Source organism: Leuciscus leuciscus (genome assembly GCF_965113295.1).
Source record: "Leuciscus leuciscus genome assembly, chromosome: 25".
Lineage (NCBI taxonomy): Eukaryota > Metazoa > Chordata > Actinopteri > Cypriniformes > Leuciscidae > Leuciscus > Leuciscus leuciscus.
In genome coordinates, this window is record NC_138724.1 from 17,716,931 (window position 1) to 17,744,800 (window position 27,870).

The 27,870-nt window shown below is 36.4% G+C and overlaps 1 protein-coding gene across 6 annotated transcripts; it reads right to left on the minus strand.

Annotated features, from left to right (window-relative positions):
• Positions 1–288: 288 nt before the first annotated feature.
• On the minus strand, positions 289–27,733 carry erc1a (ELKS/RAB6-interacting/CAST family member 1a). 6 transcript variants are annotated; one of them, XR_014202673.1, is made up of 19 exons: positions 27,576–27,733; positions 25,418–26,241; positions 21,474–21,851; positions 20,399–20,473; positions 19,059–19,214; positions 18,809–18,976; positions 18,562–18,729; positions 17,069–17,206; positions 16,741–16,881; positions 15,469–15,609; positions 14,499–14,692; positions 14,199–14,210; positions 12,737–12,824; positions 12,474–12,605; positions 11,144–11,304; positions 9,481–9,628; positions 9,133–9,228; positions 5,805–5,971; positions 289–4,369 (listed from the first exon to the last, which is right to left on the minus strand). XR_014202673.1 is itself a non-coding variant. In XM_082159473.1 (19 exons), the coding sequence occupies exons 2-18, from the start codon at positions 26,102–26,104 to the stop codon at positions 8,378–8,380; spliced, it is 2,910 nt and encodes a 969-aa protein (XP_082015599.1). In that variant the 5' UTR covers positions 26,105–26,241; positions 27,576–27,733; the 3' UTR covers positions 5,814–5,971; positions 8,348–8,377. The 6 variants fall into 6 exon arrangements, 3 of the variants coding, with proteins under 3 accessions (XP_082015599.1, XP_082015598.1, XP_082015600.1); XR_014202674.1 differs by having other exon boundaries at positions 9,133–9,234; XM_082159473.1 differs by lacking the exon at positions 289–4,369 and adding an exon at positions 8,348–8,404 and having other exon boundaries at positions 5,814–5,971.
• Positions 27,734–27,870: the final 137 nt, after the last annotated feature.

The window sequence follows — 27,870 nt, forward strand, 5'->3', positions numbered from 1 at the left end:
TTACCACTGGTCTCTATAAAATGATTACCCTTCATTTTATTTCGATACATTTGTTTTGATTTCTTGCACTACTTTCTTGACAACTGGTAATAATTCATACACGTATTGTACAATTTAGATCATGCAAATCGAGCTCTATGGTTTGTCTTATTATTTATTTATTTATTTTTTGACCATCTCTTAAAATAATGACTTCTCAAGAGACAGTGTTGAAATACCAGCAATGTTGTGTATGTACTGTTAAACAGCACACACACATTTTCTTTTTTTACTTTAAAAAAAAACAACAACATTATTTCAAGCTTTTTAAACGCATCAGAACTGAGAAGCAGAATGTGATTTGTCAAAGTCATTTGTGTTGGCTGACCCTGACATTTAATCTAAACCATCACAGTTACGATCAGTCTTTAATCTGGAACATAATGCATTCTCTGCATATGTCATTTCCTTTCTCGCATGTGCAGAGATGCATATGTGTGAGAATTATGATGGCAGCAGCTTCTCAACATCCTGCCAATAAAGCAGCATGCCCCACACACAGACATATGCACCCAAGCCACAGAAGATTCACAGTTGCATTGGAGTTCTAAAAAGTGACTAAAGGTCTATTCAGATTGGACTATTTTCCTAGGTATTTTTGTGTTTCTTTCATACTTTAATTTAATCCATGAATTGAACAAGCCTGTATTTTTACCACAAAACCTTTAACAATTTTAAAACAAAAAAAATACTGCTTTCAGGCATCCTCTGAGAGCTCTTATCCCACCTGGACGGGAGTGTCTGTGATTACGGTATTTATACAGTAATGTATGATATTGTTGTCTGAAATTATTCCTTATTTACCATATGTTATTTGAATGTAATTTTGACAAACATGTTCTAAGATATTGGTCTTTCCCCATTCAGGTAGATTGCATGACAACAAACAGCTGTCGGGCGTTACCAAGATGGCCACCGAGCAAGTTGCCTTTAAAGCATTTTGGTAATGCCCACATCCAGACAATGGACAATTTAGTTAAACTGCATAAATCCAAATCCCACTCGAAAGAGCACATGTATTGACACACGTCCTTTGTTAGTATCTGCAACTCAAATGTTGATGTTAAAGAGATGTGGCGACGCCACCTCAAACTGAAAATGTCATTAGGAGAAATGTTGTAACATTCGTTTAAACAATGGAGCCATAGTAGTCCAGACATTAGGCAAGAGTGGAAAACATTGAGTCCAAGTCTCTCTAATTTCATTTAAAAAATAAAAAAAATCCCCTCACCAATGTTTACAATGTCAACCTGTGTCCAAACAGAATTGATCGTCTTTAAAGTATAATTTTTTATAGTGCTCAGCAGTGGATGTATTACGAGCCAACTCCCAGTTTTATTACCACTAATCAGAAAAGCCTTACCATTTATAGGCAGGACTGTTATTGTTTGGTGCCCTTTATGATGTCACAGTTTGAAATCCTTATGGGATGGTTCAGCCCATCGGTGTCTGTGTAAACACTGAAATTTTTCCATAAACCATCTCGCGCAAACATTTGACCTGCCGGTTGGGTTCGAGTACCACATTAGTGACTGCTACTTTGACACATTTGCATGATGTAGTAGTGGTTATGTAATTTCGATAAAAAAACAGACAAGTGCACTCAGACTGTTTTCTAACAGTTATATAACACTAATGAGGCGAATTCTGTGGGAAACCCAAAGCTGATTGGAAGTGACTTGGCCGCTTTTAACCAGATTTTCAAACTGGAGAAGGGACATCTGGAGTTAATGGTTACAGTGCATCAACAACAGATAACGTCAAGACCGATTGTTTGCATTACAAAAGCCTTGACTTAATTAAACCGTTGGCTAATGCTTGTAAGGATTCCTCTCATTGTTGCATGCAACGAGACAGGCGACTTCTTGACTTCAGGCTTTTGTTTCTCAGTGATGAATATCTTGGAATCAATTTAAACAGTTTAATTGTAAATTTGTGCAGGGTTTCAACCCTTCAATCTGCACAAAGTCTGAAATGACACTAATTGTAATGTGATAAATATGACAAAATCAAATATTGGGATCAGTGATGGTGTCAGACTTGCAGTATGAGAGATCACATAGGATTAAACTTATTCTCACAAAAAGTCGAAATAATTACAGAATCTTAATTTTGGGGTGAACTACTACTGTAGCAATAAGATGACAGGGTGGGTGGAAATTTAGTGTAGGCAATTTTTTAAGCTGTAAATGAACATGACATGTAGTCCACGTTAAGTCAGCTGTGATTTAAAACAGATGTTTAGTTACTCTGCCAATCAATGACTTTTTCACCGTGGGACACAGAGTGTATATTGTACAGAGTAGAACATACAAATCATTTTAATTTCTGAATTTCTTCTCTATTCCATTTGCTTGAAAGGAAACCTTGGCCACTGCTGCACAACAGCTCAAAATATCTAAAAATAAAGCATTTAAAGGGGTGGTATAATGCCCTTTTCACAAGATGTAAAATAAGTCTTTGATGTCCCCAGTGTATGTGAAGTTTAAGCTCAAAATACCCCACAGATATTTTTATATAGCATTTAAAATCTTCACTTTTTTAGGGTGAGCAAAAACGCACCGTTTTTGTGTCTGTTCCTTTAAATGCAAATGAGCTGCTGCTCCCAGCACAGGGGGCGGAGCTTCAACAGCTTGTGTCCTTTTACAGACATGCACTGTAAATTTCAAAAACTTTTAGCAAAACCGGAGTCAGAAAGATGGAGAGACTCAAGAAGAAGTGACAACGTAGAATGCAACAGGACCTCTCTCAATGGTTAGTTGATGAATTTATGTAGCTTATGTGTAGTTATCTTCTAGTCATTGATTAGCATATTCTGTCTTGATAATCTATAAATTGCTTCCCGGGGGCGGGGTTTATGTAAATTTTAGGGTTGGTGATGTCACTAACCCGGGAGGAATGTCGTGTAGTCCCTACCAGCCGTTTGTTGTAGTCCTTAAAAAAACAATTTCTTTAAAAGAAAATATCTCCCTTTGCTTTGAACTTTGAGCGTCATAACTTTGCAGATGTTGTTTATGCTCAAACAGCAACATTACACGCTAACTAAAGTTAGAAAAGTGAAATCATAATCAACCACCCCTTTAAAGCTTTTGTAAACCGGACAGCTCGATTTTTGAAAATGTCAGAAAACTAAAAGTTGCTGTAGCCACGCCCACTGTTCAATTTCATTGGTCCAGAATGTGTATTTATAGTTTGCTTAATGGCGAAATGTATATCCCAACACAAGCAGTAAAAGAAAACTTCAGAGAGTGAAAACACTGATAATACATATTTATATACATACACATTTATACAAATTCAGAACACCCATACCCGTGTCTTTTGTCTGATTTGATCATCTCTTGTTTTCTTTTTAATTGTTTTGTCTTTTGTTTTTTTTAGTGGACTATCCATCTTTTATTGTAATTTTAATACACGAAGACAATAGGCCACAAATGCAACATAAAAAAATCCACTTTGAGAGAGAGAGAGAGAGACACACAATGATATCCATGTTTATGAGAGTACATAAAACCAGCAATGAGCTCTCAGAAACTGGTTATCAGGATATGATATGAAGATATTTGGGAGCCTACAATGTCCTGTCTAAGAGCTGCTAGAAAACAACTATAGTCTCAGTAAGCGAGAACTGTACTTTCTTGCGCAAACCCCCCGATGACTCCTTCATGAGCACTGCAAACTGTTTTCATATTTATTTTATGTCTATTTCCATGTAGCAGCTGTTAATTGGAATTAAAGGACATATAGAACCTGATTTTTTTCCACCGACTTGGCGTCAGGTGTGACAAATAGACATCACTATCTATAAATGTTTACATCATGCTCTTGAAGGTGTCCTATAGGTTTTCGGTAAAGGGGAAGGGTCATCCAATGAAGTATAACCAGTGCAAGACGCTACCTAAACGCAGAATAGATCGAGGGTCCAATAGTCTTAATACTGAGTGCAGTTAAATTAGCATAACACTTTTTTAATTGTTTAACGACAGTTTGGCATTCAGTTATGTTTATATAGCACCACCCATTGATCAGGTTAACATTCTAAATTAGTTTTTTTTTTACTCAACCATGATGACATATCAAGAGAACGAAATTAAAATTGCATTCACGACTCAACTAACACTGCATATTTTCAATGCTGCACCAGTGTTAAGACTACAGACTGTTACAGACTCTTTGAGGGCTCCGGTTTAGTTCAGGTGAGAGGTGAGGGCAGAGAGACAGTGGAGGAAGCTGGAGGGTTCGATCAGGGCCAGTTAGGTTCTGGAGGTCCAGTGCAGGGTCCAAGGATCCTAACTGCAGCTCCACACTGACTCACCGTCCCAGGCTCCCACTAAAACCCAAAAAGAATTACAAGCTTGTGAATCAAATCATATGCAACACGTTTTGATACCAATAGAGTTTTGAAATATTTTAACTTTTGTGTGAATACAGATTATGTTCGTCGCAAATAATCTGCCTGATATTTGTAATATCAAATAATATTTCAATAAACAATATTTACAAAATACAAATACATACAAAATAATAAAATTTTAGTATTTAAAATAATTCCTTGTAATCAATTTTGTGTTCAGGTCAGGGCATGATTACTTTAAAAAAGAAATTATTGCATAGTTTTTTTTAAAAATAATTCATTGTATTAAATTAACACTTTTTTAAAATTTCTCCATCACATCAGAAGCCAATTTCCGCTATATAAAAAATCATAGTTTTGGTAAATCATAAAAAGTCAAATTTATACATAATTATGCGACAAAAAAGTCGAAATTGAGATGCTAGGTTATAATTATCTCATTATTATGAGATACACTTTCAAAATTATGAGATGTCAATTATGAATGGAAATTTTCTTTATCTCAATTTCAACATTTTACAGAATTTCGACTTGTTTTAAAAGTTTTTCTTCAATTTAAATTTGTTGTCAATAGTTTTTGTCGTAATTTTGACTTAGTATCTCAACTTTTTATGAGATGTCATAATTATGAATGGAATTTTTTTGTCAGAATTATAACTGTTTATTTCAATTTGAACGTTTTGTCAAAATTTCGACGTGTGGTTTAATTTTGTTGTTGTCATTTTCAACTTTTGTCAATAGTTTTTGACATAATTTTGACTTAGTATCTCAACTTTTTATGCTCTTAGTAAGATTATACCAAAGAATATTTTGTTGTTGTTGCGGAAATAGCCTGTCCATAATTATAAGCCATAACAAAAGTTTTTTGATTGACTTATGGACACCTAGAAAATGATAAAAGTACTCTTAAGCCGCTTTTCCACCGTCGGGCCAAACCGTTCTCATTGTTTAACTACTCCATTTCTTGCCGATCCGGCCGAGCCGGAGTTTTTTGGAATGTAATACAAATGCGTCAGTCATTGAGTTGGTAACGCAAGAGTGTACAGATGATATGAGATGTAAAGCGACCGTGTTATGGAGAATCATTTTATTATTAACTTGTTTACTTTTATCAAATTGCGATTGGCCAGCTACAGAGAAACTGGCAATCAGGCAACAGACAATTGACCAATCCTGAGTGGCGATGTCACTTCAGAATTACGGGCCGAGAAAAGTTTGTAATCTTGCAGTGCTGTCCCAGGCTCAAGTGGAAATATAACTGGAACTGTTCCTTACCGTTCTTAGAATCGTTCGGAAAAGCGGCTTAAGTAGGTCAGACATGACATAATTCAATTAAAATCTTAGACAACATATATGATAAATTACAGGATGCATAAAAAAAATACATTAATATCACTTTATATAATGTTACCTGTGAAAATGTGTGTGTCGTCACTGACGGTGGGTCCTGGGTAACTGGTGTGATGAGATGTGTGCTGAGTTGATTCTGTAAGTAAAGGGTTTTGGGGTGGTTGTACGGGATAATCAGGTGGCCAGTGTAGAGCTCCTGTGCACTGTAGCTCTCCGCCCAGATCTTATCTACAGAGCAGAGAGACTGTCACTACCACAGAACTAAGGATTGTGGGAAACAGACAGTCTGTTCTCATGCGTCTGCAAACTTTAGCTTGCTGGGGCTGATCTTGTTCAATGCAAGCACATCATTTCTATCAGCACGGTGCTTTGAAAAGACATATTTCGGCATGCAAACACATGCTTTTTAGACATGACGAGACAAGACATTACCCCAAAACCCTAAGATTTCATGTAGTTTAATTTCATTATATTATTGTGACAGTTTTTTGTTGTTGCTTTTATGGCTGGGCTCTAAAAAAGGAACTATGTATGTCATGATTTTAGTTTATTTGTTGATAACTTCCCTCATTCTGGGTCATACCTAACTTCCAGTGAACACTGGTTTAGTTAAATACTGATAAAGGGTAATGAGCAGTCCTCATTTATTTAGTTGATGTTTCTATAAACTGATAGCAAAATGGCATGTGCAGTAATCTCCTCTAGCTAGACCAACTCAAATGAATATGATATTTAATAATGCCTGCAGGGATTTCAATAATTAAAACTCACTCAAACACAGTGCTGTTCAAAGGCACTCACCCATTCATTTAATTGAATAATAATTCAGCTATCTAATCTTGTCAGTTAATAGTTAAGGGTTGGTTAACGTACACGTAACGTACACATTCATACATACACGATACCCGAAACCCGCACAGAAATCCGCTTCACAGACAGATTTGAGTTCTCTTTTGTGTCTTATCGTGCTAGAACGGACAGAAACGTACAAATTTATGTCAAAATGTCATATTTGGCAAGTATCCTTGTAAGTCTTAAATTAGTTAAAACGTGTCAAAACAATGTAAAGAGTTTGGAGAAAATCTAATGTGTCAGATCCGCATCGAGTCATTAATGTTAATCAAACAACAGAAGACACAGATTAAATCACTGCTCTTGACTGAATAACTTTTCTAGCTTTAATAAGGATTCATCTATATTTAATTTATACAGTGAAGACAATGCAGTCATATTTTACATTTGATTTCTGAATATTACTGTTAGACCTGCCTGAAAATCTTAAAGCACTGTTTATTTCATTTGTATCTTTGTTTGATTCTATTAATTTGTGCTATTACTTGTAATTTGTATATTTGTTCTTATTACTGACTGTTTACTTGTCTTTAAACATTTTTTAAACTTTATATAAGGTAGGCTAGTAGTTTTTGTTGTGGTATAAAAATTAGAATCGAGAATTGTGAAATTTCACTTGTCAAAAAAAGTTGGTGTCATCATAACCTTATTTGTTATGGATTATATGGGTCAAAATGTATGTCAGTAGCAGTATTGGTGAAACTGGCCTTCATTCATAGTACTTTATAAAAAGATGCCATTAAACAGTTATTTAAATGTACCATCTTTATGTTGTCTCTACATTAATTTGGAGATTCACAGTGAAATTATGAATTACAATGTAAAAAATATATTATACATTTTAATGTTAGGTGCGATTAATTACAGAAAAATGTGCAATATGCGGATTGGTGCTCAAGAAACATTTCTTCTCATTATCAATGTTTAAAACAGTTTTTTTTTTTTTTTTCAGGATTCTTTGATGAATATAAAGTTAAAAAGAACAGTATTTATTTTAAATAAAAATCTTTTGTAACATTATAAGTCTTTACTGTCATTTTAGATCAATTTAATGTATCCTTGCTGAATACATTTCAGAATTTATGAATATTTAGTACACCAAATGCATAAACTTTGTTTGTTTCCAGTTATAAATTACATTTTGAATCATAGATTCTCAATGTGGTCTCAAACCTCACTGTGAGGTACTGGACATTTTAGTTTATATACAGATATTTATTTTTTTGTATTTTGTATTTGTTTAATTTGATTGACTTTGTAACCCTGATAATTAAAAAAAGTGCTTAGCATGCTTAACAATTTTTTTTGTTTTTTGTTTTTGTTTTTGGGAGGAAGAGGGGGAATTGAATCTGGTGAGGGCAAAGAGAGTGTGGAAACTTCATAGTCTTAATGCACCATCTGGGATTATGTTTAACCACAAAACCATACATAGAGATAACAGGCTTAAAAAAAGGAGGGGAAAAAACAAAACCAGAGGGAATGAGATTTGTAGACTATTTCATAGCAGTGCAATTATAAATAAGTTATGTAGGTTTTATATCAAAACAAATAACCTTTGAGATATTAAAAAAGGGCTCAAATATTTGCTATTTAAAAAACTTCCCACTGGAAACCTAAGAAGCATGTTTGCACTGCTATGACATGGTCAATAATCTCAAACAGGCACAGCGAGACAGGCAGGGTTTGATGTCACATGGGGAGGAACAGGGCAGCTGAGATTGGCTTTTACATGTCCATCAAAGAAATGCTCACCCTTCTAAAACAAAATGGCTGCCAGTGAGGCTATGCCCAAATGCCCTCCTCATCATCCTATTGGTTAAGAGATGGCAGGGTTTTAGCCAAGTGCAGCATGGGAAAAAAGATCAGGTTAGTATGCGAATATATCCAAGTAGAAGTGACCCGTAAGCGCAGACGCAGGATCAGCTTTCAGCGTATTTGATGTTATTATTGTAGTGTGAAGTTTAAGGGAAACTGATCCTGGATCTGCGCTTAGGGGCGATTTCTACAGTCATGAATAAGAATAAAATCCATAGGGTTGAGAAGTTATGATCAATATGAAGGCAGTAAAAAGGAAATGATGGCGTCTGCGTTGGAGATGAGGGCAGCTCCATTTCAATTACGATAACGCGACTGCAATGGAAATGGACAATGGAGCGTCCGTTTCCAACTCAGTTTCTAATATTAATATTTTATTAACATGTATGAAACTGCCCACACCTCCAATTTGTCTTTCTTTGGCTTGCTGTTAAGATTAAGCTCCTATGAATATGAGATAAGCAAAATACAGCAAAGGGACAATTATTTCATATTCAGCCATTTTGAATTTCCACTGAAGAAAAAAAAAGCAGATGACAGGAGTACACCATTTTTTTTAAAGGAACAGTTCACCCAAAAACGAATATTTTGTCATCATTTTCTCATGTTTTTAAATGGGTTTGGAATGTCATGAAGGTGAGTAAATGATGACAGGATTTTCATTTCGGGGTGAACCGTCCCTTTAACACTTTTCTGATGTTTGTAGAGGACCGGATTGTGACCTGATCGGGTGATTTTGGAGGCTTGTGGTTGGTCTGGTCAGGTGGCGTTTTCAAGTAGCCATCGTCGTAATTATTCGCCATGAGCTTCATACGATTCTGTGTCTAGGAGAAAAGAGGAGGCACAGATGTAAGGAAAGAAAGGGGGGTAGAAACGGATGAAAGCGAAAGGTTAGGGGGGTTGATTAGAGGTCAAGAATATGTCAATTAAAACAAGCACATCAATAGACCTTGTTTGCATTCAGAAACCCACCAGTCAAAACAAAGATGTATTTTGTCTAGGCCTTTTAAGTTGAGCAAACAAACAACTTGACCTTGAGGACGCTTTGAGCCTTGTGACGCAGTCCGTACCTGCTGTTTGAGTTGCTGCACCAAACGATCTTTCTCCCTCCGCAGCTGAGCCACTTCCTCTTGTGTCTTCTTTTTTTTGGATGAAGACAGCTCAAGCAAGGCTATGTTAGCATCTTTCTCACTTATGGCTGCCAGCAGAGCCTCCTGTCTGTGAATTACAATTGTTTCAAGTTATAAAAATATTTTTTCGATAACTAAATTAAAAACATATCTATATCTACAGTATATACCTGGTCGAAATGATTAGAAGTCGAAGCCTAATGTCAAACAGCACTTTACGGAAGTACTGTGGAAATGCTCTTCAAAGCAACTGATCACATTGACAATGACCAGGTGGCTTGCTAAACTCAACAGAGCAGTTTAAAGGAGGTTTGCTTTCACAAGTACAAAACTTCTCAGTGGAAAATGGATTTTGTCAAAATGACTGTGCGTAATTGTCTGAGAAAGACAGAAATAGCCTGTTTATTCTCAGTTTTTCTATAGATTCCCAGGAGCACGGCTGAAGTATGAAGACAGAAATAGCAAGCAGAACAAGCCACGTGCAGAATGAATCATCCTCTGCATTTATGATGGTATGAAAAACATATACTCACTCAAATTTTACAGCCTATTTTTCTGTCATGATGTTTATCTCTGTTTACTCTGTATTAACTGATTTATATTATTAACACTACAGCTTCCCAAAGTGACCTCAAAATGAAGTCTGATGAAAAAGATGGTTATTTAATGATTTAAATATCTGATCTGGAAAGCAATTTAGATCCTCTTGAGTTCATTGCATAACACAAATGTGTCTCCTGCATGAAAGGCAGAGGAAGATACAATATTCTTTAAATCTTTACAATATGCTGTTCGTTTCTGTTCCTGCATATTATATTGTACGTTGATGCATGACTAAGAGGGACTCGAATGCATGAGTAGATTAAGTTTAAAGTTTCAATTAGTGAATAAATAATGAAGATTATGATTGCAACTAAGTTATCATTTTGATAACCAATAGGTCAAATCCCACAGTATCAAATCAATACAACACTCATTTTTATTGTAGATGGTCTAACATCCAATACAGGTTCTTTATTATCATTGATGGTCCTATGAAGAACCTTTAACATCCATGGAACCTTTCCATTGCACAAAAGGTTCTTTAAGTGGAAAATAGTGCTTTAAATTATTCATTAGAAATTATTTTCTTTACACTAAGAAAAAGTGGTTCACTGAAAGGTTCTTTGGGGAACCCAAAATGTTTCATCACTTTTGGAACCTTTACTTTTAGAAGTGCTACAAGACTACAAGCGAGTGAGGCAACTAAACTAGATACGGTGTAAATAAGAGATTTATCCTGCTTTCTAGACAGCTTTATGGATTATAACAGACAGTCAGTGAGCTCACACTGTGCTCAGATAAATGAAACTATGTAAACTAGCATTGGTCGTAAAGTTGGTCGTTTAGTCACTGTCTTGATGTACTGTTGTGCAAAACAGGATAAAGTCATTAAGGAACGGATTGTTTTGCATGTGTAACCTACGTAAAAGAATATGACCTGCAGGTTCCCCATGCAAAATGAGTGTTGTAATTCTTCTTCGTTATTTCAGTCTTTACTGAAGTATTCAGGCTTTTGCAAGCACCGTTATGGCAAGATGTAAAAAGAAAGTTGGTAACGTACTTCATCTCCAGCACTTCCTCCAGATGTCGCCTCCTCTCTGCCCTCAGTGTGGTCAGATGAGCTTCTTTCTCAGCCAGAGACTGTTGGGTGGACGACATCTTGGCCTTCATGGACTCAAGCTCCAGCTTCACCTTCTCCATCGCTCCAAGTAACTCTTCCATCTTTTTAAGAAATCATCAAAAGGTAACTCATTCATTATTGTTTATTCTGTACTTCACAGACTGAGTAAAGATGCAGTCCCTGTTGTAACCGATGTTCGGGAAATGTTTGCGGGCGAAATCCAATAATTTCAATAGGAATCCATGCAATTAGGAATGTGGGCGATTCATATTTCAATTAAATTCACTGTTCTTTATATAGTGCTTTTCATAATACATATTGTTTCAAAGCAGCTTTACAGAAAATGCATGTTTCTACATTACAATTTAGAGTAATCTGTTATCTGAGATCACGCATTACGCAAATTCGCCATTTTGACCAAGAAAATGTTGCTTGGTTTGAAAGTGACTTCTTTGTTCGTTAATGTGACCGCACCTTAACTAACATATGACCAAATGCAAAAAACATTAAGCAAGATCCTAAATGTTTTGATTTGAATTCAGCTAATCTCTACTAGAAAATCCTGGTAAATATGGCTTTTGGTGGTATTAAATGTTTTCTAGCTGGTCTAGATGGTCCATAAGCAAGTGGGACACAGTTTGACCTGGTTGAACATCTTGGTTAAGCTTCTTAGTGCTGGTAGACTACATTAGACCAGCAAGAAACTGGCTACCATGTTCCAAAAACTAGCGTGACCATTTTAACCTGGTATGAGCTGGTTTCTCCAACGAGGGAATACAGAATGTATGGATGTAAATCCCACTTTTGGTTTTCTTATCCTGATAAAATATTTTAGAGCTTGGCATAACTTGAAAAATTTGCAATTATAAAAATTCCCATGGAGTTTTAAGATTTTTTTAATATACATGACTTTTCTAGGTCTTGAAATCACACTTTAATAAAAGAGGAAAAAAAAATCTAATAAGAAATATCTTGATTTTTAGTTGTTTTGAATCCCCACCCTCTCTCACACACACACACTGTTTTCATGGTAAAACACTCTCAGAGAAGTGCATCCCCTTAAAAGCACCATCTCCACGTACACATGCAGATAGACGTCTTTGATAACTGCATCACGACTCGCTGCTATTTTGAGCATCTTGTGTCAAGAGCATTTTTAAGACGGCTAAAAATTGTTTTTAAAGAAATAGTCAACTAGTTATTCACGTTACACATTTACTAGTCAATTCTGAGCATTTGTCATTTTTCTAGTAAGCACTGTAGTGTTGACCTGTTTCTCCTGGTGGGTTCGTGCGGCCTCCTCCTGTGCCAGAACCATCTCCCTCTCGGCAGTCATTTGAACGCTCTCTCTGAGAGCCTCCTCCAGCTCCTCGATGCGCTCTGCCTTCTGCCGCAGGGACTCCTGGGGTAGACAAGGCTCAGCTCATCATAAGCACACCAGCAGAGTTTGACAGTGTTGGAAATATACAGGGATCTGTCAAAACAAAGGAGCTTATGCCAAAGCTGTCATAACTATCCCTCTGTACGTCTCACCTGCTGTGGGCCATCGTTGACATTCCTGCCCTTCCCTGGTGGCTCCTTGTGTTTGACAGAGGACTTCTTACTCTGCTCTTTCATTTGCCTGAAACATAAACATTAAGTGGTTGTGAGAGGAACTCTCTGGGGTTTAATAGTAAAATGAAGAGTTTAAGAGTTTTGGGGCAGAGGGGTTTATAACACTAACTATCTAATAGCTCTAAAAAAAGAGCTGTTTTTTTATTGATCAATAAATATCACCAAGCCTGATCACATGTATAATAACTTCCTTGTACTCTTCATAAAGCTAAAATACATTCCCTTGCTTTTTTTGCACTTAAAGGCACACTATGCAGTTTCCGTTTTTCTCAAACAGCGACCCCTAGAGTCTATTTGACGTTACTGTCGTAAATACCACTCAGGAAGAGCCGTCTCTGCACTCTTCCGAACGCGCTTTCTTCGTTTTCTTCGTCGACTCTGCCATGATTCACATCTGAAATGCATGCTAGTGTCTTCCATAGAGGCTGCTTTATATGTTGTTGATGTATGTGACGTCGTGCCGTAAAGAAAGTCGTGATTCTCGCGAGATTTGGCGGGGCGCCACCTCTCAAACTTGCATTGCTGGTTTTGCCAGCGGCGTCTCCCCCCTCCCCCCCCCCCCCCCCCCCCGCCTTGCTATCAGGATGATTCGACCTACTACGAGTTCATTTACCATCGAAATGATTTCGAAGCTGTTATATTAAGGTACAAATCTTGCATAGTGTGCCTTTAAAACCTCATGAAATCGCTTGATGAACGCAACTTTCCATGGGACATATTGAAGGGCTCATCATTTTATTTGAAAATGGCAAAAGGCTTTATTTATGTCAACTATGATCTATGATTTGCTACTTTCTAGTTCATTTTAGAGATCATGTGATTGGATGCAATATATCGGTAACATCGGTTATCAGATATTTAAAAAAAAGTTTTATCTGATATTTAATGATCAGATATTTTATTTTTGTCATGCTCATTTTCATTATTTTTATATTTATGTTCATCTTGAAAAATTGTAATTATTAATTTAATAACACTTTTAAATGTAATCTTTAGCAAATCTCAAAGTGAACATACATTTTTCATACTGAAAGTTATAATTTTTGGATTCCCAAATTCACTTGTAGCATTTAAAATGACTGATTTTAGTTTTAAGTGTTTTATTTTTTAATTTATTTAGACAAAATAGTATTGAATTTATCGGTTGTCAGTCATAACATGAAAATAATGATCGGCCAAAATTGTAAGATAGGTGCATCCCAAGAAAAAAACAATCTGTACATTTTGAATTCATATGTCTAAAAGCTATTTTTGTCATTTTAAATTTTAAGGGTTCACTAGCAGTTGACTTTTATTGCATGGGGTCTTTAACAGGTTTAAACTTTAATTCTTGAGGACTTGGTCCATTTATGTGTGTGGAAGTACACATGTATCTACTAACCTGGAAGCCACACTAGGTACACATTTCCAGGTGAAAAAGTGAAAAAGAGGGAGACAAAAAGCAGAAAAAAATACTTGATCAGTGTTTCAACACACAACTTAAAGGGGGGAAAGAAGCCCAGTCAAAACATCAGCCTCGTCAAACGCAGACACGGAAAACGTTTTGACGGTGATGCTTAAACACGACAGCAAAAATGGACAAAGACGTAACATGTTTTGACTGCTACACCAATGAAAAAAGATAATCGCATTTAAAAAAGAAGTGAGAGCAAACCATGGTGAGCAGGGGAAATAGACTGACCTCTCCAGCTCACTGATTTTTCTGTCCTTGTCGTTCTTCTCGTTCTCCATCTGACGCAGGATGTCTAATAGACGATCGACTTCAGCCTGGGCTTTGGCGGAGTCCTCTCTGTGTCTGGCCACATCAGCCTCGAGTGAAGAAATCCGCTCAGATATCTCTGTGTTGGCCTGTGCATTGGCTGCGGCACTCTGGACCTAATAGATGAATGTGATATAAACACACCCGCAACTTACACAAACTCAAATATATAAGTCCGTGCTTACTCTCCCATTTGTTTGTCCTTTGTCCTTTACAATGGCTTCGTTTCAATTCGCATACTTGTTGTGTTTCTATATTTTCTACCAAAGTATTTCCCTGACCTTTCCAGTTTTTAATAAGTTTTAGATTGCTGGGTGAAATTTCATTTAAGTATATAATGTACCAATCTTTTGAATAAACAGATTTAAAGGGATAGTTCACCCGAAAATGAAAATCCTGTCATTATTTACTCACCCTAATGTCATTCCAAACCTTTATGCCTTCATTTATTGTGGAGAACACAAAAGAAGATATTTTGAAGTTGAAAACCAAACTGTTTCGGTTCCCATTGACTTCCATTGTTTGTTTGTTTTGTCCATACAATTTCATGGGAATTGAAGCTGTTTGATTTTCAACTAAACAAGGGGTGAGCATTTTCATTTTTGGGTTGAATCCCTTTAAGTGATTATATCTGTTTAAACGTTTTCAGTATATGTTTACTCTACAATTTTTTTCTACAATATCTGGCCACGTAAATATTTTACAGAAGAGCAAAAAAATGTAAAATATCCATTGCCGGGAAATCGCATTTGTAAAAAGTATCCCATTTAAAGAACTTTTCTTTTTCTTTTTTTTTTTTTTACTAACATAATATTATAATCTTTTAACAATCTTTTACAAGTGGATAGAATGCAAATATTGAGGTCCAGCAAATTAAGACGCTCTCGCTCACCTTCTTCAGTTGGTTCTCGAGCTTAGTGCATTCCTCCCTCCTCTGCTCGAGGGCGATCTCCAGGCTTTTCAGTTTGGAGTCTTTCTTCAGGCCAGATGAGGCCAGTGACGATGCATGCTCTTTGAGGTCCAGCAGAGAAGTCTGAAATCAAACTTAGCATTGAGGTATACAAGGTGTACAACTTACACTTTTAGTATACATGTACCTTTAGAAACTCATGGCATGATAGGCACTCAACCTGTCACATAGGATACATGCTTTGGAACTTGCAAGGTGACCACCTTACTTATATGAGCAGATTTCACTTTTTAAAATCTCTATCAAATTGTATTACACATAATAGAGAAATCAGGACTGACCTCATTTCATAAAAAATATTTCTTAATCAGTAATTTGTATTGTTTTTGAGTAAAAAAACAAACAAACAAAAAATCCTTAAAACAACATAGCAGGGTTATTATTGTTAACTAAGACTAAACATATTAAAAAAAATTTTTGTCAATTTAAATATTGAAATACAAATATAACATGAAAAACTTTAACTAAACAAATATTAGACTTGTTGCCTTGGCAACTTACTGAAATAAGTTTAAGTTGAAACACTGAAATTACTTACTGGATATAAATAAAAACTAAAACAGAACTAAAATGAAAAGTAAAAAAAGATAAACATAAATAGTCATATTATAAAAAAACACATAAAATTACTAAAAATGTAACTAAAATTAAAATGAAAACTTAAAATACAAGCTCAAAATTCTAAATATTAATCAAAACTAAAAGTAATCCCAAATTTGCAAAAATTGTGACAAAACATGTTTCAGAAAATATCTGAGTTTTTAGTTGTTTAATATTAAATATTTTAAGATTTACTTGACAGCAAAATTGCATGATATTAAAACTTGCTTTCAGAGAATAGGTCTTGAATTAAGTTTCTTTTTCTCAACCTCATTGTCCAATAATATTTTCCCACTTTAAGCATAAACTTTATTTTGTTATAATCTATTTGCCAGTGGGATGAGAAAAATAAGCTTGTTTTCATAGAATATCTTGAATAAAGTTTTAGTATCTTAAGCAATTTTGCTCTCTCTAAATTTAACCTAAAATATTTCTACATGACAAAAGATAAATGACATTGTTTTGTGTGGTGTTTTGTGCCCAATTCAAAGGTGCGTGTTATTCTACAGCAAAAAAAAAAAAAAATCATAATCATCTAATGTGCTTTTAATGGCATTTCTTGTCCTCTTTCAGGACTGGTTGTTGATCTCTAACCTCTCGGTCTGACAGATCCCCCTGCAGAATGCTGACTTTCTCCTTTAACTCCCTCAGCTCTTTTTTACTGCTGTCCAGCTCCTCTGCTTTCTCGCGTTCCTCACGGTCACGTTGCTCCTTCAGACGCTCAATAATACGTTCCTGTTCAGAAGTGGACACATTAACAGCGCCAAGAATACAGCATATACAACGAACATGAAATGTTTATAACTAAGGACAGATGTTCCGACTCCAGATTACGACGGCGCCGATGCCATTTGGACGTGCACCAACGTTTTGACCTGTAGTCTGGTGGAGTGTTATAGCGTCCTCTAGAGGTGATCCTCACCTTCTCAGCCAGTGAGTCCTCCAGTGTAGTGAGGGCTGTGTCTGTATTAGACGTGTCTGTCTGTAGAGACTTCACCCTCTCTCTAAGGCTGCTCATCTGCTTCTCTTTATCCCTCAACTGCTCCTGCAGGTTTTCAATCTGAAACACATGAGTTTTATATACATCCAAATTTTTACTGTTGTGAATTTTCAACATTTTCCAAGAGTATTTTTTTAATAGTATTTCCTGCATTTGAAGGAAAAGCTATTAGTTGAGCCACTGGCACAGCTTACCCCAAAAGCATCTGACACACTTTACCCCACAGCTATTTGGGAAAAATACTTCATTAAGTAATTCATGGTCAAAGTATAAAAAAATGTTCACTTACATGTATGATACATGTTTTTAGACCTGGATCATTTTGACATGAAATTGAAATATTTAGTTAACAATTTTTTTTTTAGTATTTTAATGTAAAAAATGCATGATGTGCTCAAACAAAAATCTGCAATGGTAATCTATAATTTGTTTATGCTAAAATACTATGAATACAGATATTGTTGTAATTAACCCTATATTAATTTACCATGGTTTTACAGAAGCAATAACTGTAATGCAATAACAGTAGCAATAACTGTGCTATTTTGGTGGACGTTATTGTTAAATCATGGTATTTTGGAAGTAATCTCTATCAGTTTAACAGTATAATTGTATATAAGGTTCTCGTAGATGTATTTTTTTAATGTATGATAGCATGTACTGTATGATTTTGTAACTTCAGTATTTTTTAGCATAGTGGATTGGTGACCGTTTTTTTATTTTTTTTATCATTTTTCTTTCAACTTTAAATCAGATTTTCTAGTGATCTTTATTCATTAGTTCAACAGTATTAATTAGGGATGCGCCGATATGGAAATTTTGCCGATACCGATAACCGATAATTCTTTATATTTGAAAGCCGATAACCAACATTGGCCAAATTTTTATATCATTTTTAAGAGCCTGATTACAAAAACAAAAGTCTCACCATGTCCCAAGCAGACAATTATAATGTTTTCATTATAATTTTATGAAGCCTATATGACAGACTTGCTTACCGTATTTTCCTTTTCAAAGTTTCTTATTTCTTATCTTATTTCAAGCAATTCAAAATCATCATGTCGAACAGTGCGCATCTGAAGGAAATAATCCATTATTTATCAGCTTTAATATATCATCTACATTTTCTTATCAGGCCGATAACGATAACATTAAAAATTAACATATATCGTCCGATACCGATATTGTGGCCGATATATCGTGCATCCCTAGTATTAATTGTTCATTAGTTTTGTATGTTTTTATGTTTGGCATGTACGACTTTTGTAACTTTAATATTTTGTAAGCGTAGTGGATTGGTGACCCGTTTCTGACACATGCAATAAGAGAACATTTCGTTCATTGTTATCAACGGATTCCTGTAATGAAAAGTCAAATAAATAAAGACTCTTTGCATTGGTGAACCTAGCCCTCACTTTTTTCTGAAGGACGTTGACTTTACGCTCCTTGACATCCAGCATGTCCTTCAGGTCATGGATTTCTCCGTTGAGCGTGCTCTTTTCTTCAGACATTTCCTGGATTTGCTTACTCTTTTTGTTTAACGTTGTCTCCTTCTCCTCCAGACGCAACCTCAGAGCATCCACCTGCAAAACAGTTGTGCGCAGCGGTCAGAGAATCTGACGGTGTGATGGGTGAAGACTAACCACTGGTGTGCTCTACTACCTCTGTCTGGAGAATAGCAGCGCGTTGTTCTTTGGCAGTCAGAGACTCTTTGAGCACTTCAATATGCTGTTTGCTGTCAGAGAACTGGTTAGTCAGGGTTTCCAGCTTGGTCTGCAAACCGAGGAGCTGGGTGTCCTTCCTGGAAAGGTCTTGCTTAACTTGGTCCATCTACAAAAAAAATTTTTTCAACATTTGTTATTCATATGTGGGCTAATCCTGATGTGCTCTTCTAAAGCAGAGCATGCAGTACCTTGTTCTTCATGAACTTGGTGTGGTTGCGGTAGACCTCCATCTGCTTGGCCTCCTCCTGCCGTTCTTCACAGCTGAGCATGCTACTGGATCGAAGCATCATGACCTGGTCCTCCAGCTCCCTGAGACCCCGCTCTAGAGAACTGATCTGAGACTCCTAAAACATGCGTCATAGGTTTGATGTCAGTAATATCAACCAATCACAAATGTGCCAAATTTGAATGTGCTACTTGGAATATACTACAATAGTTGCATGGTTTACTTTAAAGGACAAGTTCGGTATTTTACACTTAAAGCCCTGTTTACAGATCGTTTCTGATGAAATAGAACGGTTAAGATTAAATTTTGGACACATGCTGCTGTCCCGAACTTGTCCTTTAATGCTACTTTTCTGTTGTGCCATTTTTGGTCACCGTTTACTTTAATTATATGAAACGTACATCCTGCCTAACATCATATACAGACGAAAGAAAATCATACAGGTCTGTGGGTGAGTAAATAATGACATAATAAATAAAAAAAATTGCTGAACTACTCTAGTGAAAAAGTGCTCTTATTGTACTGAATGTGCACTAAAAGTATGTTTTTTTAAAACTGTATTTGCAGATAATATAATATTATTGAAATAAAAGGCCACTTAAGTGTACATAGAGTTTGTTTTGTACACTGTTAAAAAGTGCACTTTGTAATAATGTCAAATTAAAGGTATTAATGTCAAGTCATTTTAAAGCATTTAAACCATTTGTACACTTATTTTGATGTGTTGACTGACATAGTAAAGCACATGTAAATTACTTGGTTATAATTGTAACTGTATTGTTATGCAATATTTAATTTAAAATCTAAATGTACTTATTACATATTTAAATACATTACATAAAAGTTTCAATAGAAAGGACTATTTGTCAATACATTCAGCAGTACATTTTAACCATATATCAATTTAACTATATTTGTAATTATGAAATTACATATAAAGATGTACTTAACTCCTACTTAAGGGGATCAAAAAAGCAATCTAAAGTTCACTTAATTTCATTTAAGTTAAAGCTAATTGTATTTAATTTATCATTAAATTGCAATTAAGTGTCCAGATACATTAAATTCAGTTCACACTTAAATATATTATTTTAAAGTATATTATGTCTCTTTTTAAAAGTATGATAAAGAGTACTTCCTTTTCACAAAGGTTTTAAGCTTAATTATAGTATAGTACAAAATATTGTTTGATATTTTACATCAGTTTGTATGTTTTTAATGCACTGAGAAAATGTGGTTCCTGCCATCGTACAGTATGTAAACAGATTAACACATTAATTAAAATAGGAGCTAAAGTACTACCTTCATCTCAATTACAGTCTGAAGAGCTTTGGTTTTCGTAGTCTCTGGCGTCCCCTCGAGGCGGCGATGCAGCTCCTGCAATTAAAGACACGGTTGGCACTTCCTTCACACCAGTGCCAGAAATAGAGCTCTCAGATATGTCATCATACCTTGAGGGAGAGCAGCACTGTTTAGTTTTGGCTGAATTTTCCATCACATTGCAGGAGCTGTACTCTATTATAAGTACAAATAGGGGCTCCTGCTATCTAGTTGTATTAAGTATCTTACTTTTTTGTGCTTTGAGGAGAATAGCTGCCGTCATTATTTGACTGAATGTTGTATAATGGTGCAGGAAGAGAGAATAGTGTTTCTGCTTTAATTCCCTGTATTGCCTGAAAATACTAAACATTTATTTTTCCCCTTTTTCTTTTTGAGCACATGTAGAGTAAAAGGAGGTGCTTAACCTTCAGTAAATGTTGGTTGTCAACGTCAGGATGTCATTCTAAATATTGTACAAGCTGTTCAAACTATATAATGTCAAAATACAGTTTAAAAACGAATTTATTTTGTTAAAATAAACATACATTAACATATATAAATATCATCTTATATCAAATTATTATCTAAAATAAATAAAAAAACACAACACTACACCAAAGTGAGTATTGGTTGCAATTAACAGTAATACATGTGTATATATAAATGAAAGAAAATAATTGGATTAATAATTTTTCTTATAATAACTTGGGTAATATGGTTGAGTGGTTGAGCTTGACCAATGCGGACAAATTAAATGTGTGTATAATTTTAGAAAACTTTTTAAGGAAATGTGGAAAATCATCTAGTAACAGGGTTGTGAGTAAAGAGCTAAACATAATTATTTGGAAATTAAAATTAAAAATGTTTTAATAATGTGAATATAAATTATTATATTAAAGTTATGACTTAATGTCAAATGACATAAAAATAAGTAAAATAATTATGTTTTTAAACAATTACATTATTTTTTTAAACAAAATTTGCCATATGTAACAGTTTTAAAAATATCATTTTCATATTTTGTCATTTTGTATTTTTAACTCGAGTTACTACACACCTCTCTCAAAGCCACTAGCTCTTTATCACGCTGTTCTAGAAGGTTCTCCAGGTGGTGCGCGTGCATCTCAGCATCTGCGAGGCGTCGTGTGCGCTCATGGTCCTCTTCACTGGCTTTAGCCGAGGGTCCCTTGCTGTGCAACATCTCCAGGAGCTTTTTGACTGAGTCATCACGGGCAGCTAGCGTCTGCCGCTGGGTCTCCATGCGAACCTCCATCTCCTCCAAGGTACGGCGGAGCAAGAACAGCTCTCGAGCCTGTCTCTCCTGCTCCTCGCTGGGCTCGCAGGCCAGCGGCTCCCCGGGTGGCTGGAGGAGTTGATTCAAGTCGCGCTGGATACGCAGCTCGGCCTGCAGCGCCTGCACGGTTGTCTGCAGGTGCTGTGATGGACACGAGAATCATTTACTCACAATTCATTCAAAAATATTTAAAAACAGAAATCATTTAGAGACATTGGCTGTTTATAGATTTTGGAACTGATATAAAGGAGAGTTAACAAGAAATCGAGGTTATCGGCTTCACATCATAGCTTATCAGCTATTATCATATTATTTATAAAAGCATCCCGCAGAAACCATCTCTTTATTCATCAGTGAATACAGTTCAATCTATAGTATCATCTTTCATACAAGCAGTAACATGAGTAATTACTAAGAACAGTTAAAGGGATAGTTCACTTTGAAATAAAATGTTGGTATGTTTTAGCTTACCTCAAGGGCATCCAAGATGTAGGTGTCTTTTTTTCCGCAGTAGTTTCAATTTTGATATTTTTAGGTCAAACCGTTCTTGTCTGTCAGTCATATAATGCAGGTCTATGGTCACTGTCTCAAAGAGCATGCACAGAGTCCAAATTAAAACAATTCCCCATCGTCCAAATTAAAACAATTCCCCATCGTCCAAATTAAACAATTCCCCATCGTAAGTACACATTGATGGCCTAAGACACGAAACGAGCCGTTTGTGTGAGAAAACGAACAGTATTTATATCGTTTTTACCTCTTGTACACAGCCACGTCCAAGTGATCTGAGAGCGCGGGCGGGTATAGATATATACACTAGATGTCGCATTGGCTACGGTTTCGTTCCAATGAACTGCAGTAGCCAAGGCGACTTCTATTGTATATATCTATACCCGCCCGCGCTCTCAGATCACTTGGACGTGGCTGTGTACAAGAGGTAAAAACGATATAAATACTGTTCGTTTTCTCACACAAACCGCTCGTTTCGTGTCTTGGGCCATCAATGTGTACTTACGATGGGGAATTGTTTAATTTGGATGACGGGGAATTGTTTTATTTGGACTCTGTGCATGCTCTTTGAGACAGTGACCATAGACCTGCATTATATGACTGACAGACAAGAACGGTTTGACCTAAAAATATCAAAATTGAAACTACTGCGGGAAAAAAGACACCTACATCTTGGATGCCCTTGAGGTAAGCTAAAACATACCAAAATTTTATTTCAAAGTGAACTATCCCTTTAAGATGTAAACATCTCATTTGTAACTACTACTGTCTACATCTTGAATTGGTAAAAACTGCTCAGATGGAGCAATATTTAGTGCATATTCTCCTGACATGTTGCGCTCGGTTGCTCATGTGGATGATGAAGGTCTTAGTAACATCCAGCTCTTTTCCATGCAATTACAATTAACAGAGACTTGGGTTTTCAGGCTTCAAAGCATCATAAAGGTATCATAAAAGATGTTCATATCAGTGTTGTCATTGTTAACTACTTATGGAATATATAAATATTTTTGAAGCTTAAAACCATACAATCTAAGGCCTTGTTTAAACCTGGCATTAAGATGCGTTTTGATTGCTAGGAGAACAAGTAGATGACGCTAAGTACAGGTCTAAACGGGGTCTAAAACGTTTTGAGCTTTTCCACTTTCAACCACTTCCAGAGGTAGTCAAAAACGCATTCAACCGGATTGCTTTCGTAGTGTAGACGCTCATGTGGTCGATTGTATTTGAACAGCCACAAAAGACGCTTACTCTCTGCCTACTGAGCTAACACTAAACTTTGTCGGCTTATGACCTAAGTTTGGTTTGAAAATGAAAAACGTACTATGCACAATGTTCTCTCACCATTCCTGATTTCTAACACACACTCACCGCGTTCACCCACCCATATCCTCAACTTTAAGAACTCAGGACAGAAGTGGTTGAAAGTGGACAAAAGAGACGGATTAAAACACCAGGTGTAAATGGGAATGTGTCTCCTTCGACTACTTGTGATCCGATCGACCAAAACTCATCTTAATACCAGGTGTGGGGCCTAAAGAACAACCAGTACAATTCTTCAAACTTTCCTTTTGTGTTACACAGAAGAAAGCAAGTCGCATAGGTTTCGAACAACAAGTGTGTCAACTTTCATTTTGGGGTGATCTACGAGTTTAAGAAGATTTTTATCTACAACCCATCATGCACTTGTCCTCAACACTAGTGGTAAACAGTAGCAAGTATACATTTTCTTAATCATACACATACACAACTGAGCCAAAATTAATGGTACGATCTCATTAAGCCCAACAGGCACAAAACTAATTGCCAAGAATCACCAAATAACACATACTAAGAGTCAGAGCGCTCTGATGATTCGTGTGTTAGTTTCAATCTCAAGCGAATGGTGTGAGGAGCGTGATAATGCTGATTATGCTAGTGAATAACCAAGCTGTCATTAGCTTAGTGCTGTACGCCCCATCGTCTGGGAATCTGTCATGACAGCCATGTTGCAGTGAATCATGGTTTGAAGCTAATCATTCAAATAAAGGGAGTGTTTAAAACGCAACATAGATGGAGGACTATGCCACTGTCACTGCTACCAAAACCCGTCTTAGTATCTCAATGTACATTTAAAAGGACCAAAGAATATCTGAAAACAGATTTTCATTCTTAATTAGCTCAGATGTATTGCTCATCGAGCATATTGTGGCTTGCAGGAATCAGGCTGTGCAGTGAGCCGCACGCAGCAGGACCAGGATGTCCATTTCAGGATTGGCCATTAGCGTCACCTCACAGCGGAGGTAGACTTTTCCTTCTCGTTTGAAGATGAGCTGGATCTTTAATCACTCAATTCTCAGTCACTCCTATAAATCTATGAAAATGCATTGATGCGATAAAAACGTGTCTATAAATAGCAGGTCTTAACTAGTTTAAGCTTGTCAGTTCTACCTGACACATGCATTTCAGGGCAGTGTTTGGAATGGAAAACTATTGCACTGATTACTGAATACTGAGGAGTATATACTGTACACCGCTTGCTGTTTTAAAGATAGCATGCATGACAATACGCATTATGAAGATGAACATTTTAAACAGTAGCATGCTACGCTGTTGTCACGTTAAGCTAGCGATGTCCTGTTCAAATAAAAATCTCCAAATTTTGCATGTTTTTTGGTTAACAAAAAATAATAATCTTGAATGATTAATCAAAAAGATGAAAAAACGTATGATATTACAGATATTATGCTATCAAGCACAGTGTGCTCTGTATAATGCATATTTTGGCAAATATAGGGAGTCACTGTGCATACTAAAACATGCATACTATATGCACAGTATGCTTATTATATACTACAGAAATAGTATGGGTATAGTAATATGTGTGTGCTGAGATGTTGAATAAGTTGTGTCCCAAAGGTTGTATTTATTTTACAGTTTATACAGTTATTTTAGTATTATTTACCTGTGTGTGTATATAATATATATGTGTGTATATGTATATATATATATAGTATTTATTAATATTTTAAATTAGCTTTTATTTTCATATTTTGTTTTCATACAAAACTACACTTTTATAGATATACAGTGTCATTTAGTACTGATCCAGGATACTAATTTAAATCTAGATTCCTTTAACCACATGCTTCAATCCAGAAAACAATCAATTATCACTTCTACTTAAAAAACAAGCATATCCTGCCAGATGTACCCACCTGTGTCTCATCTTGCACTGCGCGGTACTGCTCCTTCCACACTACAATTTTGGACGCCTCGTCTTTGCGCAGCGCACGTTCCTTCTTCAGCTCCGGGCTCCAGAAGCTTTTGATGGAGCTCATGGACGAGCTGAGCTTGCTCTCCTTCACCTCGATCTCCTTCCGAAGGAGCTCGTTCTCCCTCAGCACCTCCTTGAGCTGGGCCTGGAGCTCCATGATGGTGTTGTCCCTCGCCTGACGTAGGGAGTGAGGAACGGTTGAAGCTGCATGGATCTCCCCTCCAAAGCCCATAGAGTCGGTCGACACTGCCGGCACCATGGCCATGTCAGGTGTGCTGCCTGTGACCGTTCCCCGGACCCCGTAGGGAATGCTGCCTCCAAAGCGTCCCGTCGCTACTCCGCTCTTAGGGAGGTCAGGGGAGGTGCCAATTGCGACCTCGTTGTCGCTCATGTACATCGGCCCTGACGTGGCGTAGGCGGCATTGAGAGATTGAATGTTCTCCATGGACAACGTCTTGCCTCCAGAGCCGCCAGGGCCTCCGCCGCTGCCCCCCATGCTGTTGGTGCGACGGTGGCCCATGCGAGGTGACCGAGGCAGTCGTGGTGAGCGGCCCGAGTTGCCCTGGTTGTTTCTACCCCCTCCGTGATTACTGTCCATTTTGCTCACCGAGCGTGAACTTCCGTACATTTTGGTAAATTTACCCACCAAAAGATATCTTTTTTGAGGAAATGTGCTACTAGGCAGGCCAGGTCATCTTCATCTCATGTATGAGGAATGTGATCTGTCAAGCAAATGCTGGTCTTCAGTGTCTTTCAAATGGAGGCCTGTAAAATGAAATAAAAAGGCAAACCCCTCAAAACACACAAAATTATATTATATAATTATGTTATCTGAACCACAAAACATAGATCAAATTTGGGCAAAAATGACCCAGACATTTCAAATGTGGGGGTAATCCTCAAATAGTTTCAATTGTAATTGTATAGAGTTTGATATTGATACTGAGTATTTCCATAAATTGTATTCTAGGCCTATATTAGGATGGGTGTAATGCCTACAAAACCCAAACCCAAAGTGACCTGTAGCTGGCATATATCTGTACTCTTTGTCTCAGAGGCTAGTTTTGCAGTGGTTGTTGATTAAAAGCATTAAAATCACTGAGATCTATAATCTAATAGTGTTAGTGTCTATTGTGTGTTATGATATATTGTGCATTATTTACAGCTACTGATTTGCTTTAGTAGGTACTTATATAGACATAATTGTAGCTGATTGTTCATATTAAGACTTATATCTCAATATATTCTAAATGTACAGCATGTTTAAAAATGGCCTCTAAAATGTAAAAAAAAAAATCTATTCCAGCCAGGAAATAAAGCTACATTTTTTACAGTGGTTTCAACAAACAAGAGCTTTTCCCCCACATCACTTCTACGTTAACATTACTATTGTTCATATCCTTATTATTATACTATATCTTAATAGAAATCTGAATCGTGCTATGTACAATTACTCTCATATACAAAAAATAATTCACTAGCTATGTAATAATAATGCATCTCCCATTTACACACCGAATGAGTGAATCGAAGGAAAGGTGGGGTTTTAATGTAGGCTCACACTCCAAGGTTATCAAACATTTAATGTCAACAGCTATAACAACAATATTATGGGATACTCAGCTAATGATGTATACTCTAAACACATATTCAATGTCCATCGCTGTCGATTCAATAATGTTGTTCTATTTAGGTGAAGGCTTCTCACAGCGTTGACAAACCAACCAGAAGCGTCGGCATTTCCACACATCACCGTCAATGAGACTTGCAAATGCGCAAAATTACCGTCTACAATTCTAATACAATTTAGATTACGGATATACTAAACCTAAACCTTCCGTAAAATCCAGTCTTGCAATCGCTCAGCCACAATCCTGAGCATCCTCCCTCAATGTCCTTCTTCTCCACCATTGCATGGCTTAACACATTTGCCTCCTCTTTTGTTAGTAATAGCTGTCCAGCAAATGCGACAGTAAATGAGAAGCGCTATTTGAATATCAATATATGTAGATATTAAATAACCGTAACCATATACGAGCTTTCACTATTTTATAATAAACCACAATAGGTTTTTTTTTTCTCTCCAAAAATCTATTTACCTTGAATGGCTGGTCTATTTCATCCGAAATGTAACGACCGTCTGTCCAAGAGATGTGTGATATAGAGGAAGCGGCCTATTTTTCTTTGTATTGCTTTATGATTTTATTATTTGCAGACATACACCAGCATCTTCCCAGAGCTGGAGGACTTCAGTGACGTAACGCCTACGCTGCGCGCTCACAACACTCGCCTCTGAAATGCCAACGCCATGCTACGAAGGTCATTTTATAAAAAATAAAAAAATTGAAATATATATATTTATAAGGATACAAAATATGACATTCAATTGCCAAT